Source organism: Eubalaena glacialis, chromosome 1 (genome assembly GCF_028564815.1).
Source record: "Eubalaena glacialis isolate mEubGla1 chromosome 1, mEubGla1.1.hap2.+ XY, whole genome shotgun sequence".
In the NCBI taxonomy this organism is placed as follows: Eukaryota; Metazoa; Chordata; class Mammalia; order Artiodactyla; family Balaenidae; genus Eubalaena; species Eubalaena glacialis.
This window is the reverse complement of record NC_083716.1, coordinates 161039932-161058047: the sequence shown is the minus strand read 5'-3', so window position 1 is coordinate 161058047 and position 18116 is coordinate 161039932. Positions and strand designations below refer to the sequence as shown.

General features: G+C 37.0%; 1 protein-coding gene across 1 annotated transcript in view; it reads left to right on the top strand.

Annotated features, from left to right (window-relative positions):
- NEB (nebulin) overlaps nucleotides 1–18116 on the top strand; it is a 229620-nt gene that overhangs the window by 124795 nt on the left and 86709 nt on the right. Inside the window, exons 76-88 of the mRNA XM_061183866.1 lie at nucleotides 2073–2180; nucleotides 3338–3649; nucleotides 4502–4705; nucleotides 5172–5276; nucleotides 6246–6353; nucleotides 7698–8009; nucleotides 12063–12266; nucleotides 13660–13764; nucleotides 13911–14018; nucleotides 14415–14726; nucleotides 15415–15618; nucleotides 16460–16564; nucleotides 17456–17563. Of these exons, the coding sequence (XP_061039849.1) occupies nucleotides 2073–2180; nucleotides 3338–3649; nucleotides 4502–4705; nucleotides 5172–5276; nucleotides 6246–6353; nucleotides 7698–8009; nucleotides 12063–12266; nucleotides 13660–13764; nucleotides 13911–14018; nucleotides 14415–14726; nucleotides 15415–15618; nucleotides 16460–16564; nucleotides 17456–17563 (2295 nt within the window). The remainder of the gene's footprint in view (nucleotides 1–2072; nucleotides 2181–3337; nucleotides 3650–4501; nucleotides 4706–5171; nucleotides 5277–6245; nucleotides 6354–7697; nucleotides 8010–12062; nucleotides 12267–13659; nucleotides 13765–13910; nucleotides 14019–14414; nucleotides 14727–15414; nucleotides 15619–16459; nucleotides 16565–17455; nucleotides 17564–18116) is intronic.

The window sequence follows — 18116 nt, the reverse complement described above, 5'->3', positions numbered from 1 at the left end:
ACAGACCCAAGGACAAGCCTGATCACAAGGATTTGATTGACCTTGGCTTCAGTCATTTTTGAATGAACAATTTTTCTCTTGGCCACAGAGCTTCTCTGTTGGATTATCTTTTCCCAGACATTCTGCCTCACCCCAGACAGATGAAGTTAGTTTCTATCCCAAAGGGATAGTGCTTTTAAGCCTCTCCCTTTTATTAAAATTAGGTCAGACGAGGTAGGGTATTTTTTTTTCAGACTGCTGAGAGAAAATTGAGCTATTTTTTTAATTTCTAAAATTTTCATCTGGATTTATTTCTTTAAAATTGCATGATTATGTTAAGTCCCTAAAGACTGTCTCCTGAAGATTAGATTTCAAAACGGCCCACTTGAATTTCTTCTCAACCCGTTACCAATGGTACCTTCATTCCATACTTAGCTCAGTAAAGTTTAACAAAACAAAGTAACTATATCTTATTTTTTTTTCTCTTAAACTCTTATTTACTTGTTCTAGTTCTCTTGGGTAAATAACTTACCAAACATTCTTTAAAATGTAGCCTTGATGATAATAAAAGTGTTTTCTTTGAAGCCCTGCATCTTTTTCTAATGTTGAAAGAATGAAAAAAATTTGTTTGGCCTGAAGCCGCAAGATGATTCAAGCACATTTTTTCCCACTTATACATAAGGATAAACTTGAGAATTTATTCTTCAAAGGAAAAATATAAAGTATAAAAGTATTTGACTCTAGTTACAAAATGAATATTTCTAGAAATTTTTTTTTAATTAATTAATTAATTTATTTTTGGCTGCATTGGGTCTTCATTGCTGTGCACAGGCTTTCTCTAGTTGCAGTGAGCAGGGGCTATTCTTTGTTGCAGTGTGAGGGCGTCTCATTGCAGTGGCTTCTCTTGTTGCGGAGCACAGGCTCTAGGCACGAGGGCTTCAGTAGTTGTGGCACGTGGACTCAGTAGTTGTGGCTCGCAGGGTCTAGAGCGTAGGCTCAGTAGTTGTGGCACACAGGGCTTATTTGCTCCACGGCATGTGGGATCTTCCTGGACCAGGGCTTAAACCCGTGTCCCCTGCATTGGCAGGCGGATTCTTAACCACTGAGCCACCAGGGAAGTCCCTAGGAATTTTTAAGAAGAACAAATGCCCTTGGGACTTTATCTCAAGTACATTAAATTTATTCTTGTTTACTTTAGCTTTTCCTTGTAAAATCTCAACATGAAAAGAATGTGAATTGTCACACATTAATAATCTACATTAAAAACATTTAATGACATCCTTCTCAGACTCTAAAGTCATTTTAAAATTATTAATAACAAAGCACTAAATTCTTGTAATGGTTCACAAGCAAAAAAGACTGAATACTACTGGTATAGATGATTTGTTTAATGCAGTGGTTCTCAAGCTGTGTTCCCGTGGAACACCTGTGTTCCACCTTCTGTGTGCATCTGTCCTGCCACAGAAACTGAACAGTGGGTATTTCCCAATTCATAAAGAAATTATTATAATTTCATCAGTTTTGTCCTTTTGTCTCATAAATATCTGGTACCTGCTATCCCTCTGTCTGCTAGCAATTTCCGGCAATCGACAAAATGAATAGAGAGCAAATCAATATTAAAAAAGATGTTCAGAAACAGTGGATTATCCTCAGTTTAGCACTATTTGAATACAGGTACATGCTCATGGTGGTAGTGTTGTTGTTAAATAATCATATTCTCTGCTAGTAAAATTGGTCCTAATTCAAATTTGCAGTTAAATAAATAGTCATTTCTTGGTTATTTCATGAAAAGAAGTAAGTGCTGAGCAATCCAAGCACATTTCAGAGTTAATGACTTAATGTGTAAAATCTAGAAGGATTTATGCAAGGAAAAGTTGTGTTAGACCTGCTGAAAGTAAAATTTCAAGTTAAATAAATAGCTTGTATACGTAGGAAGTGAAAGGAAGAAAGAGATCTCTTTTTTTTAATTTAATTTATTTAAGGCTAAACATACTAGTGTTGTTCTGCATCCAAAAGTAGTCTTCCTTTGACAGAAATACATCTTTAGGGTGAAAGTGAGCACTGTATCTAAAAGCTACTACTTCTTCCTTCAGAACCTCTATCGCCAGGCCATGGAAGAAGCCAAGAAAGAAGGCTATGACTTAAGAAGTGACGCCATTCCCATCGTGGCTGCCAAGGCCTCCCGGGATATTGCCAGTGACGTAAGAGTTGATCACATCCTTACGTTTGTTACCAACAGGCCAGCCACCTGCATAGGGAATCACACTCTTGGGACACAGCTGGAAGTCTCTGTAGTCATCATCCATCTTAACTGCCTTCATTGCACAGGCAGATAAATTGAGGCTTTGAGACAGTAGGTAACCTGCCCAAGATTACAAGTTTCATAGAGACACACTGGGATATGGTTCCTTTGTTGCTCATCTTTTGGTCTTTGCTTAGTAAGACTGAGTGCCTTGGTCAAAGTTAAATGGACATGATGTTGAGCTACTCATGAAACCTCATGAGCTCTCCTCAGGCTACACTCAAGGCAAAGATGCCAATAAAGAAGCAGCCTTAACTGAGTTCCCCATGACTTGAGGAAGGACATAGGATAGCAAAAAAGTTAAACATCTCTTTGCTATGGGGCCCACAAAAATCAACATTCCTTTACCCTAAAAATGAATACATCAGGTTCCTGGACAACTTAAATATTAAAATATTAAGAATAGCAAAACTGTCCATTTTGGTAGGTTTTTCTTTGAAATCATAATAAAAATACATAACAAAATTCACTATCTTTACCATTTTCAGTATATAGTCTAGTAGTATTAAGTATATTTACACTATTGTACAACAGACATCCAGAACTTTTTCATCTTGCAAAACTGAAACGCTATGCTCATTATCAACAAAAATTACCCATTTTAAAACTACTCCTTCCAGTTTATTTGTGCAGAGGACAAATGATTTCTCAGAATGCCTTAAAAAAAAGAAAATTAATGAGCCCTGTAAGCACATCCCTCCGATATGTTCTCACTTGGGTCCACTCACATGACCGACTTCTGAGAAACTGCTTGTCACTGTAATTGAGCTCATTCAGTGTTCACTTTTTAATCACTTTTTTTGTGATTAAAACACATAATTTTCTAGCATAATATAAAGGAATCAATGTGGAGTTATTCTCTATAGAGGTGTGGAAATGAGCACCATATCTTCTTTTTTGGGTGAAAGCATGCCCAAGTGTGTAGCATCACAGCATCATGTTAGATGAAATTCCCCTGATGTCTTGAGGATTTCATAGAAAAGCATCACCACAGAGAGAGCAACTGGGACCAGCCCTTGCCGCTTCCTCCTCATTTACTGGGTTCTTTTCTTTCAGTACAAATACAAAGAAACTTATCGTAAGCAGTTGGGTCACCATATTGGTGCCCGGGTGATACATGATGACCCCAAGATGATGTGGTCCCTCCACGTTGCCAAAATGCAGAGTGACCGTGAGTACAAGAAAGATTTTGAAAAATATAAGACCAGGTTCAGCAGCCCAGTGGACACGCTTGGTATCGTTTTGGCCAAGAAATGTCAGACCTTGGTCAGTGATGTGGACTATAAACATCCTCTGCATGAGTGGACCTGCCTGCCCGACCAGAGTGATGTCATCCATGCTCGGAAAGCTTATGACCTCCAGAGTGATGTGAGTACCCCCAATGCTGCTTCTGCATACTAGTGTTAACAATAATAATAATAACAATAGCAACAATAATACTAGTGCAATAATAATAATACAGTTAGCATGCCCCATTGAGAGTAAAATAAAATAAATAATTAGGATATAGCTAATATATTATCTCTAGAACACCGCATTACACACTTTATATTTTGTGATTTTGAAGATGAAAATAAAGGCAAGAGTTTTTTAAAAATCTCCCGTCATAAGAAAAAAAAGTATAGGTATGTGTGGTGATAGATCTCAACTAGACTTACTGTGGTGATCATTTTGCAATATACACACATACTGAATCATGATATTGTACACCTGAAACTAGTATATGTCAATTATATCTCAATTAAAAATGCAAATCAAGAGCATGATTTGTAAAACTTAACATTACTATGTGTTGAAACTCACAACTATAGTTGAATTTCACCTCTTTTCCCTTTAAAAAAAAAAGGCAAGAGTTTTTGTGACTGCAACACTTACACAGCATTGGTCTAAGTATGCGGTCTTTTGGGGAGCTATTAGAACACATTTTCCAAAGCTAAAGAAACTCTGCTCTTGTGTAAAAGTCTTGTAATACCCTCAAGGGCAGGACTGTGTTTTTACTTTTCAAAAAAGATCTTTCATCATTCCTAGTACAATCCTCTGTGCCAAAAAATGCTTAGGAAAAAAATGTACTCAGGATTCAATAATGCTTGTTAATGAGTGATTGTGACGGCAGCTTTACCTGTTCATCAGTGCTTTTGTGTTTCTCTAGTATGATCCATTTTGTGACTGTGAATCTGAACAACTAATTAATAAAAGTGTTTCTTGTTGGTTGATTTGAAGAATTTGTATAAGTCAGACCTTGAGTGGATGAAAGGCATTGGCTGGGTTCCAATTGGCTCCGTGGAAATAGTTAAAGCCAAGAGGGCCGGAGAGATACTGAGTGATAACATCTACCGCCAGCGTCCAGACACACTGAAATTTACCAGCATAACTGACTCTCTGGAGCAGGTGCTGGCAAAGAACAATGCGATAAACATGAGTAAGGTGAGTCTTCACTCCTCACCATCAGGTATAGGAATTTACCGTAGAATGAAGTAAAAATTCTGACATGTTACTACATTTTAAAGATTCCTATAGGATTTACAATACCTTTTAAAATGATTTTCCCATTATAACACCATAGTTACTTAGTAATACTTCAGAATAGTAAACTGATGTTAAAAATACCATGTGCTGTAATTATTTCACAATTATAGATATTAAATTCTGCAACCCAATTATACTTTTCAGAACTGTTAAAAAATTTTAATAAGAAACAGCAAAAACTGAGTCAATGAAATAGTAAGCTAAATGCTCTTGGAAATAGTAATTTATCTACATGAAAGGTAGGAATTTATGCAACTTTAGTAATTTTATTTCTACTTTGTACAGAAGAGAGGTGACTGACACATAATCAAAAGAAAAACTGTCTGTGAACTCCAAAATAATTTTTCTCATTTTTTTTTCATAGCACTTATATACTGAAGCCTGGGACAATGACAAGAAAACAATCCATGTCATGCCTGATACACCAGAAATCATGCTAGCCAAACTCAACCGAATAAACTACAGTGATGTGAGTAAACTACTGATCATATCATGAAGAGAAAGGCAAAAATGAACTATTGTAATAATATCCTTAGTGAAATCTTTTGACTAATTTATTGTACATGCTCCAGAACAACACTGTCAATAAAAGAGATAGTTCTCCCTTGATTCAAGAGATAGTTTTCCCTTGATTCAATTTTGGTCTATGTGGTAGGTCCACAAAGTAGACTAGCCTTTTATGAAGATGACACCAGAGAATGAAATGCTTTTGGGGAAGTATCCCAATAGAGAATATACTCTTAAAGCCTTCCACTACAGATCAGTGTGCTTATCAAGTCATTATTTTATTCAACAGCGATTTAGCAGGCAGTCACTAGGTTAAAACACAGTGAGTTACCTTACTGTGTATTCTTTTGCCACTTCATTGTGTTCTGGTTACCATTTAATACTATTTGCAAGCATTTTCCTAGCCATCTCTTTCAGGACCAACATTTTCATCAGAGTGAGGATTCTGAAACCCTAGTCTTCACAGATCAATCAAGGTCTGTGATGATAATCCATGGTAAAATGGGAGAAAATAAGGACAACGCATTGAGTTGTTCACAAATCCAAATATATTCAATTTAAAAATACTGTGTTTATTCCTTCTCCTTCTTTGGCATAAAAATGGCCTTCCTTTTATATTAAGATCATGACAATAAATAGCTGGGTTTTTGTTTTTGTTTTTGTTTTTTTTTACAGTTTTGCTTGCTTGGCAAAACAAAATTTTAGCAACCTGATGCTGATTTCCCCAAAAAACTTTTGAGATTTACTAATCAATAAAACATCAAAGTTTAAACCATGTGCCTTAAAATCCTTGAGCACCTATGAAAGTTTTCTGCAAACTCACACTAATACTTAATTTTGTGTAGTTTAAATGAGGACAGAGAAAGCTTAGTAATAAATAGCTTCAGTTTTTACAAAAGGAGTAATGATTGATCAATTCTTTTTTCTGCAGAAACTCTATAAACTTGCTTTGGAAGAGTCAAAGAAGGAAGGCTATGACTTGCGCGTGGATGCCATTCCAATCCAAGCAGCCAAGGCATCAAGAAATATTGCTAGTGATGTAAGTTGATGTTTTTTGAAGAGGCATTTCTTACTCAAAGATGTTAACAAATGGCAGCTTTTACAGCTTTTCTTGCCAGAAATTTAGCCTGCAAGTCTCAATTTCCTTTAACGATTCCCCCATGTACAAAGTGGCAAATGAAAACAAAGAAAACAAAAGATACTATATCCAGTATACCTGCTAGTCTGTCAAAGATGGAGTTATGTTCTTTAAAAATAAGTATTTTATGAACACTAAAAATGGGCTCATATTTTTGAGCCTCAGAAGTTGAGCAGCTGATGACCCAGACGTTTGTAAAAACCGTTGTTGTTAAAGACATTGGTAGCACATGTAAATCAGCCAACATAAATGTGAACTCTTTCCTACTACTTCTATCCGTTTACTCTGGCATTAAGAGAAGATGTTAATTATGCATACGTTTTAGATTTTTGTTTAATCCTTTGTTGACCTTTAGTGAAGTTCTCCTACCAAGATGCCCATAACTGGACACAAGAACAAGTTGAGAAGTAAGCAAAGCTTTTACTCAGCACCCACTTTCCTCTCCTCTCTAGTCCTTCCTGTGTCATGAGAAACATCTCCTGAGGGTGTCCAGTACCCTCATTCTGTACCAGGGCTCCTTAAGACCCAAATCCAGACTTTCCTTCTTCTGGAAGTGTCCCAGACCTTAGACATATGCTTCATTCCTTCCATTATAAAAACTTTTTCTGGCTGTTAACCTGGAGAAGCCCACACTGTGACCATCTCATGGTAAAATGGACCATAAAATATTATTTTTGAATTTTAAAAGTAGATAGAGTGTTAACCCAAGTTATTACTCCCTCATGGTTGAAAGTTCAATGACATTGACAGGCAAACAAGGGAGGTATTTCCTGGTGAAACTTTCTAAATGTAGCCCGTATCCTTGACCATGGAATTCACTATAAATTCTGATTACAAGGGAAATATTCTAAAATATTCATCATATCAAAACATTTTTAGAAAAAGCAGTCACATGTTTAAATTAAGTAGATGCTCTTTTAAATTGTACAAGATGTTTTATCTTTACTTGTTAAGCAAATGTAAACTAGGCAATATAGTTTAGTGGAAGGGGAAAATATTAGGAATCAGAAGCTCTCCATTCTAGTCTCAGCCCTGCTACCTGCTTATGATGTGACCTTGAACAAATCACTTAACTCCTGGAGGCTTCAGGTTTCTATTTTATGAAATGGAGTTGATAATATTAAACTTTCTCCCTCACACTAGTGGTGGGGAAAATCAAAAGAAATAATGTGTCTATGAAACTATGAAATGTGATATAAATAAGATGTCCTTATCATTAGACTTATATCTCTATTCTTTTTTCAGTACAAGTACAAGGAAGGCTACCGCAACCAGCTTGGCCACCACATTGGGGCCCGAAATGTTAAGGATGACACCAAGATGATGTGGTCCATCCACATGGCCAAGATCCAGAGTGACCGGCAGTACAAGATGGACTTTGAGAAGTGGAAGACCAAGTTCAGTAGCCCAGTGGACATGCTGGGAGTGGTGCTGGCCAAGAAGTGCCAGATCCTTGTAAGCAACATAGACTACAAGAAACCACTTCATGAATGGACCTGTCTGCCTGATCAGAATGACATCATTCAGGCTCGGAAGGCCTATGACCTTCAGAGTGATGTAAGTGGGTTTAATATTCTTTAGCAAGGTTTCAAGAAGGGGTTCTAACTTTTGTGCTGTGGAATCTTTTGCCAGTCTGGTGAAACCTATGGACAACTTCTCAGGACAGTGTCATGAGATGCATAAAATTACACACACACACACACTTGTTTCAAAAGAAACCGATTACATTGAAATATGGTTATCAAAATATTATACTAAGCAAGGGGAGGGATAAATTAGGAGTTTGGAACTAGCAGATACACACTACTATACATAAAATAGATAAACATCAAGGACCTACTGTATAGCACAGGGAACTATATTCATATCTTGTAATAACCTATAATGGAAAAGAATCTGAAAAAGAATATATATATATATAAATGAATTATATATAACTGAATCACTGCTGTATACCTGAAACTAACACAATATTGTAAATCAACTATACTTCAATAAAAAATAATAAAAAATTAAAAAATAAATAATAAATAAATAAAATTAGATTATCAGGAGAAAAAAATTAAACTAAATACGTGATGTAGTAATATAGATGCTTTTTTATTGAAGTGTAGTTGATGTACAATATTATGTCACAGGTGCACAATATAGTGATTCACAATTTTTAAAGGTTATACGCCATTTATAGTTATTATAAAATGTTGGCTTTATTCCCTGCATTGTACAATATACCCTTGTAGCTAATTTTATACATAATCGTTTGTACCTCTTAATCCCCTCCCCCATCTTTCCCCTCCCCCCTTCCCTCTCCCCACTGGTAACCACTAGTTTGTTCTCTATATCTGGGAGTCTGCTTCTTTTTTGTTATATTCACTAGTTTATTGTTTTTTTAGATTCCACATATAAGTAATATCATACAGTATTTGTCTTTCCCTGTCTGTCTTGTTTCAGTTAGCATAATACCTCCAAGTCCATCCATATTGTTGCAAATGGCAAAATTTCATTCTTTTTTTATGGCTGAGTAGTATTCTGTTATGTATATATATAAATGTCTTCTTTATCCATTCATCTCTTGATGGACACTTAGGTTGCTTCTATATATCTTGGCAATTATAATAATACTGCTATGAACGTTGGGGTACATGTGTCTTTTCAAATCTGTGTTTTTGTTTTTTTCGGATGTATACCCAGAAGTGGAATTACTGAGTCATATGGTAGTCCTATTTTTAGTTTTGTTTGTTTGTTTAATTTAATTTTATTTATTTTTTTATACAACAGGTTCTTATTAGTCATCCATTTTATACACATCAGTGTGTACATGTCAATCCCAATCGCCCAATTCATCACACCACCACCCTCACCCCCCGCCGCTTTTCCCCCTTGGTGTCCATACATTTGTTCTCTACATCTGTGTCTCAATTTCTGCCCTGCAAACCAGTTCATCTGTACCATTTTTCTAGGTTCCACATACATGCGTTAATATACGATATTTGTTTTTCTCTTTCTGACTTACTTCACTCTGTATGACAGTCTCTAGGTCCATCCACGTCTCTACAAATGACCCAATTTCATTCCTTTCTATGGCTGAGTAATAGTCAATTGTATATTTGTACCACATCTGCTTTATCCATTCGTCTGTCGATGGACACTTAGGTTGCTTCCATGACCTGGCTATTGTAAATAGTGCTGCAATGAACATTGGGGTGCATGTGTCTTTTTGAATTATGGTTTTCTCTGGGCATATGCCCAGTAGTGAGATTGCTGGGTCATATGGTAGTTCTATTTTTCGTTTTTTAAGGAACCTCCATACCATTCTCCATAGTGGCTGTATCAATTTACATTCCCACCAACAGTGCAAGAGGGTTCCCTTTTCTCCACACCCTCTCCAGCATTTGTTGTTTGTAGATTTTCTGATGATGCCCATTCTAACTGGTGTGAAGTGCTACCTCATTGTAGTTTTGATTTGCATTTCTCTAATAATTAGTGATGTTGAGCAGCTTTTCATGTGCTTCTTGGCCATCTGTATGTCTTCTTTGGAGAAATGTCTATTTAGGTCTGCCCATTTTTGTATGGAGACACAAAAGACCCCGAATAGCCAAAGCAGTCTTGCGGGAAAAAAACGGAGCTGGAGGAACCAGACTCCCTGACTTCAGACTATACTACAAAGCTACAGTAATCAAGACAATATGATACTGGCACAGAAACAGAAACATAGATCAATGGAACAAGATAGAAAGCCCAGAGATAAACCCACGCACCTATGGTCAACTAATCTATGACAAAGGAGGCAAAGATATACAATGGAGAAAAGACAGTCTCTTCAATAAGTGGTGCTGGGAAAACTGGACAGCTACATGTAAAACAATGAAATTAGAACACTCCCTAACACCATACACAAAAATAAACTCAAAATGGATTCGAGACCTAAATGTAAGACCGGACACTATAAAACTCTTAGCGGGAAACATAGGAAGAACACTCTTTGACATAAATCACAGCAAGATCTTTTTTGATCCACCTCCTAGAGTAATGGAAATAAAAACAAAAATAAACAAATGGGACCTAATGAAACTTCAAAGGTTTTGCACAGCAAAGGAAACCATAAACAAGACGAGAAGACAGCCCTCAGAATGGGAAAAAATATTTGCAAATGAATCAACAAACAAAGGATTAATCTCCAAAATATATAAACAGTTCATGCAGCTCAATATTAAAAAAAAAACCAACCCAATCTATTTTTAGTTTTTTGAGAAACCTTCATACTGTTTTCCACAGTGGCTGCACCAATTTACATTCCCACCGACAGTGTAGTAATATATATGCTTTTTATTAACACATTAAATAAAAGGATCTAGCAGTGGGTGTAAAACTAGCTTAATTTCAAAGAACTGATGAACATAAATATGCAAGATGTCTACAACAACTGTAATAGAATATGAAAATATTTATGATTTCTATTGCTGATAAAATTCCATGTAGTGTTAATACTACCATCATCTGTTGCCTATAGTTATAGCTAAAAGAAATGCTATGTTTCAGTTAGAGGTGAAAATAAAGATGTTTTTTCTAAGTTCATTGATGCCAGGTTAAGAAATCCTGATTTAATGCAACCTGATTTTCCAAATGAATTTATTGCATTATCATTTTTCTGACTACTTAACTTATAGGAAATATCTATTATAGCTTGTGGAAGGAAATATAAGAATGAGTTATATATATCAAGACAATTTTTCTAAGAAGCTGAAAACAGTATCTCCGTAGAAATATGTTAAGTATTTTTGTTGTCAGCCAGTAGATTGTCCTTGGGACTCAAATACTACCTTACTGGTATAGTAGCTCCTTGTTTTTTTGATCAGCTCTGACAAGTAGTCACTTTTGGAAGAATGATAAAAGTGGTGGCATTGTAAAAAAGAGTTTCCCAAAAAGCCATAAAAACAAAAAGAATTGTTACTCTTACTTATGAGAAAAATTCTCCTTCAGCCAGTTTATTTAAGTTCAAAGAAGAAACATGAAAGCAGGATAAAATATCTTTTTTTTTTACTTGAACTACAACACAAGAAGAGGGACTGAGGATAAGATAAGTAAGAGTAAAAATATATATACTCTTTGGCTTAGAAACATGAGTATAGAATCATCTGAAAAAAGATCCCTTTTTGTTGTCCCGAGAAAACACGTGGATTCAGCATGTGGAAGTGTTCATCCTTTCTTTATGTTATGCAATGGCTGTGAAGGCCCCTGCCCAATGAGATAGGAACAAACTATACTCTAACAGAGAATTATTCCCATGCAAAGAGGTATAGGCAATCAAATCAGAGAATAAACACTTTGTATCAGGAGGCAGGCAGGAATTTCCTTAAAATGGTTTTTCATTGATGAAATCACATATTATTAGAGATTTCATAGGTCTTTAAAACAGCAAACATTGACTACCTTCAGGGACAAAGTGCTGGACTAGCCATTTTACACCAAAGTAAGGCAGTCCTGTGTCTTCCCTGAAATTTACACAAGATGCAGAATTATAGACCATCTGTATACACCATGCTAAATCAAGATTAGACATCAGGCTGTGGAGGTAATTTCTACACATATTTGACATTGTTTCATTTTCAGGCTATTTACAAGGCTGATCGTGAGTGGCTGAGAGGCATTGGGTGGGTGCCCATTGGCTCTATGGAGGTCGAGAATGTGAAGAGAGCGGGAGAAATCCTGAGTGACAGGAAGTACCGCCAGCCCGCAGACCAGCTCAAGTTCACATCCATTACAGACACCCCAGAGATTGTCCTGGCAAAGAATAATGCCCTGACCATGAGCAAGGTGAGTCTCCAGCTTTTGCCAGTTGCCTGTGTCATACCTTCCACAGACTGGGCTTATAAAGTGAGAAATGTCCTGGAGGATTTCCAGAGAAAGGAGAGGTGATGGGCCTAATTCTCATGTAGGCCTTCAACAGAGCATGTGCTTGAATCCTAGTTGGATCTGCATGCTTCTCTCAACCCTGTGTCCCCTCATTCTCTGTGTGGGTGAGGAAGTACAGCCTAGGACAATTTCTCTGGAGTAAGGCATACACTCCTCTGAGCAGTGACCTAGAGACATCCACAAATGCACTACTTTTCTCTGCACATTCTCTTTGGCAGAGCAGACTCAAGGCATCAGCATCTCTTTATCCATCCTGTAAAAAAATATGCAGTCATTTTGCATTTTGTTCAGAAGTCTTGGAAACACAGTGTGCATAGCAGTGCCAGTGCACAACTCAAATTACTTGCTTCCAAAACCATAGGTTGTAGAAATCCCACTTTGGAAAGTGAGATGTGATTGCTGCTTTCATTTTTATTGTACAAGATCGATGATCGCTTTTTTCCTCCCGAGTGCTGGCAATCTGTTTATTGATACTCGGCTAATTTCTTTATCCAATAGGTAGGCTCTTAATATGCACAGCTGAGATTGAATTGAACTTTTCTGAATTCTCCCACACCTGCCTGAATGTCTTCCAGATATCTGGGTAGTGAGAATGAGGGCTCAGTGCAGAATATGAAATTGGCTCTCAGCAAACTCCAACGTTTGGGGTATTAAAACTCCAGAAACTCTATTGTATACCACACTCGTCAACAGCAGTCACAGTGATAATAACAATAGGAAACATAAAATTTGTTGAGTGCCTACTATGACTCAAGCACTTTACATATGTTACAGTTAATCTCGAAAAAATACTCAATAAAGTAATACACCAATTTCACCTCAACTTAAAAAAAAAAAGAGGTAAGTATAAAGTTTAAAAAAATACTTAATGAGAAAGATATGATTATCCCCCTCCAAAAAATGAGGCATGTGAGGCTTTATGTACCTTTCTCAAGATCACACAGCTTGGACATAGGGGAGTTGGGTTTGACCTTGGGATTGATTCTGAAGTCTAGGGATTTCTACTATAACATAGTTCTATAGCCAAGCTCCATCCTTGAAGGTTCTGTGAGTAAGCTTGAGAGTCACTGGATGAAAAGAATCAATAATTGAGATCATGATGTTGCTTTACATTGGCTATGAAACGATCATATGTCTGTTTAAATATTGCCATGATTTACTCTCCCCATACCCTTTTGCTTCCCTCACCTCCACATAAGTTTTCAAAGGCTATTTTACAGTTAAATGAGTTAAATTTTATAATAACTGCAATGTATTGGCTTTAACAAAGGGTTTTACCTCACCTCCCCCATAGCATTTATATACAGAAGCCTGGGATACTGACAAAACCTCCATCCACGTGATGCCGGACACCCCAGAAATCATGCTGGCCAAGAGCAATTCTGCCAATATCAGCCAAGTAAGAGATTTCCTGATTGTTAAGTCAGCCTTTAGTCTAGGAGTAATTAAAATACTTTTTCCATCTTACCACCTTCCTTACTGGAAGTGGCCTATTAACTTTCTATAACTCTCTTCTTTTTCTGTTGTGTATTCTCCTCCACCTAGAAACTTTACACCAAGGGATGGGATGAATCAAAGATGAAGGACTATGATCTGAGAGCTGATGCTATTCCCATCAAGAGTGCCAAGGCCTCGAGGGACATTGCCAGTGACGTAAGTGCTCTCTGTCTAACCCCCTTGGTCTCACCTTGCTGAACAACCACAGTGCAGCTGGTGGGCCACACTTTGTAACTGCTTCCTCATATACCCCTCCAGTCATGCTTCTTACCTTCCAAGACCCTTCCCTTTGTTGTCTCAGAGAAGAAAAACACATTTTGAAATTGTAGTTAGAGTTGTTGCAGAAAAAGTTTTCAGCAGTGAAGATATATGATTACACTACTGTTACGTTTATGACAGCATAAAACATTAGTTTAAAATTGTTCAGAGATGTCAAAATATTCAAAATATGAAAGTCTTGTCCATTTGCTTGTGGGTTTTCATGTTGTCTAATTGTCAGCATGCATATGGTTTTAAAACTGGGCTCTTAAACATATATTTCTTATGTTTTAGTACAAATACAAAGAAGCATATGAGAAACAGAAAGGCCACCACATTGGAGCCCGGAGCGTTGAAGATGACCCCAAGATTATGTGTGCCATACATGCAGGGAAGATTCAAAGTGAAAGAGAGTATAAGAAGGATTTCCAGAAGTGGAAGACCAAGTTCAGTAGCCCAGTGGACATGTTAGGCATCTTGCTAGCCAAGAAATGTCAGATTCTGGTCAGTGACGTTGATTATCGAAATTACCTGCATCACTGGACGTGCTTACCTGATCAAAACGACATTATCCAAGCAAGGAAGGCCTATGAACTACAGAGTGATGTACGTAACGTGAACTTTGGGAAAGGAGGAGTGGGAGGACATAGATTTGTTAATTGTACAGACAGTGCCTCTGTGGACAGACTCATGGGTTGCTCACTGCACAACCTCAGGGGGAGCCATTCACATTCTTAAAACAAAACCCATATTTAGGAGTTATGTTATGGGAATCAAAGAACATAGATGAAGAACCCTACTTAGGTCATGTCCTCCCTGGCCTAGATTCCAGACTATTTTCTTCATGTCCTTTGTACTGTCTGGCAATGAAAATATATTTCAAACAAACATAAATTATCTGAACATTTAAAAAATAACTGCCACTATTGTACTATATCCAAAACACTAAACAGAGTTTCACCCTATTACAGGATGAAAATGAAATGAGATTTGACAAAATATCTTTAAATTTTTTTTCAGTTATATAATTTCTTTGAAATATTAAATAATTACCATGAAATTTAGCATTATTACCATTTTATCCTTATTCATGGCTAGCATAAAAAATTATGCTTTTACAAATTACTCTGTCATGGATATTGAAACCCCTGATTCATGTAAAATCTCAGGTCCTACTTTTTTGGAACCACCATCTTCTGTGCTTATCAACCCCTCAACCCCGTGAACTTACTTTCCAATTAAGGGATGCTATGTCTAGCACTTGGAACAACATTTCTGTCTAATGTCTCTGTAGAATGTGTACAAAGCAGACCTGGAGTGGCTGCGTGGCATTGGCTGGAGGCCAGAAGGCTCAGTAGAAATGACCAGGGTGAAGGGTGCTCAAGACCTGCTGAATGAAAGACTCTACAGGACACGCCCAGAAGCCTTGAAATTCACTTCCATTGTCGACACGCCAGCGGTTGTCCTGGCAAAAGCCAATTCTCTGCAAATGAGTGAGGTAAGAACCATCCTACCGCCAGGCTCTCCTTTAGCAGGACTCTCTTCTCAGAAGATGCCACCCAAACGGAGCATCTGTGGATGAAACAGAGAAGGTAGATTGTTTCTCTTCAAAGACTTAAAGTGCTTGGAGCAACTCTAAGAATCTCTTAGTTTAGTTTAGTGAAGGCACATGCTAAGTAGAACTCTGACAAATGCCAACGCGCCTTTCCCCTACCTCACACACAGACCTGGAAGCACTAAAATGAAAAATGTCACTCCATTACAACTCAGGAAAGCAAATACTTATTACAAAACCTGTGGCATAATGCTACACGTTAAATGGTAGAACACTGTATTAGTCAGGGTTCTCCAGAGACAGAGCTAATAAGAGGTATATGAGAGAGAGATTTATTTCATGGAATTGACTCACATGATTGTAGAGGCTGGCAAGTCCAAAGTTTGCAGGGTAGGCCAGCAGCCTCAAGACCCAGGCAGGAGTTGCAGTTCAAGCCCAAGGTAGTCTGCTGGCAGAATTACTCTTGCTCAGGGGAGGTCAGTCTTTTTTCTCTTAAGGCCTTCATCTGACTGAACAAGCCCCCCACATCACAGAGGGTAATCTGCTTTACCCAAAGTCCACTGGTATAAATGTTAATCTGATCTAAAAAATATCTTCACAGAAACATGTAGAATAATGTTTGACCAAATACCTGGGTATGCTGGCCTAGCCAAGCTGACACAAAAAACTAACCATTGCAAACATATAACAAAACATTTTCCCATGTTAAATAGTTGCTAAGGCTTAATGTTCGGATATCCATCTCTATTGCTGTATTAAAATAATATTTTCCTTCTCTCCACAGAAACTGTATCAAGAAGCCTGGAATAAAGATAAAAGCAACATAAGCATTCCTTCTGACATGCCAGTCATACTGCAGGCCCAAATCAATGCCATGCAAATCAGCAATGTAAGAAGCATAAATATGAAGTGTAAATGTCTTTATGGGACAATATCTGTCAGCTTATGGGGTGTGTTATAATGGACAAATTACCTGCCTTAGAAATGTTTACAGCTTTGGGTGCTAGACACTTCCTCTTTGGCTACCATTCCCAATGCAGTACGAATGGAAATTCTCTTTCAAACATTAGTTTAGATACATATCTGGGTCCCTGCACTGCAAGAGGTGGGATACCTGAATCTCATTGGTGTCCTTCTTTCAACCTTGAAATCATTGTCCTATATTCAATGTCCACAGCTCAGTTTCATTGTATATTAATTGAGAGTAATGAAGTCCCTAGTAAAGTGCCTCTTACACAAGTAAGTATAAGAGATAACAGTCTCTATTGTCTTTATAGGTTCTTGGTTGATCCAGAACTTTCTTGTTTGACATTTCAAGGCCATAAGAAAAGTCAAACTTTTAATTATATGCGAAGTGTAGGATAGGTATGATATCTATGTCTCACCCCTTTAGCAGAGACCTTTGAAAAGTCAAAGGCCAACACTGGGAAAAAATCTTTATCAAGTCTTATATGGTAACTTGATGAAGGTTCTCTAGATTCACAGTTGATTCTTAGTTCCCATTACTGTATGATGGGATATTTTCACATTGTACTATATTGTGATGAATGCAAATAATTCATATATTAGTAGATTTAGATGTTTAGCTTTAAAATTGTAGTCACAAGTACCCTGCACTCCACAAAGTAAATAGGCAATAACCAAAAAATGACTCAGAAGTGACTGTTTTTTCTTATGCTGCCTTCATTTACATTGTGCTTTGTGATTCATATCATGACTACTTTGAATATGTCTACTGATTTTCAATTCTTGTAAGCAAACCTGTGTTTTCCCTCAATAGAAACTCTACCAGAAAGACTGGGATGAGGCCAAGCAGAAAGGCTATGACTTGAGAGCAGATGCCATTGAAATCAAGCATGCCAAAGCCTCCAGAGAAATTGCCAGTGAGGTACAGCTCCTTCTATTTCCTTGTGGATTTTCTTCTCTATACAACAAATAGGGAGAATATTTTTCAAGAATTTTGATTTGGTTTGATTTTTTTTAATTCTATGCAAACAATTGCATTTTGCCTTGTGCTAAAGACTTTATTTTAAAATATTAAAATGGGATGAAAAACACTGAGGTAAGCATAGGTGAAGTATATGTGTAAATAACTTCTAAGCTGTTTCTAAGTAGAAGTAAAATATCATGAAGATCTATACCAAATTCTTGGGGAAAATTCAGGAACCAATACAATGTGATTTTATCCCCCAAATCTTTAGGACATTCTCCATAAATGTAAATCACAGATGAAAGTTTTATACAAGACTTAAGACCGAGATCACATTTTATATACAAGATTTTACACTGGAGGCGTATGTATACTCCTCTGAGTAACCCTTTGAAGTTCATTTAACAGTAGTTTTAAAACTTACCAGCAGTCAAAATAATTATTCTACCAAGGCCCCCCAGCTCCAAATCTTTAAGCTACCTTTGTTCCTTTTCTTCAAATTCTTCTCTAG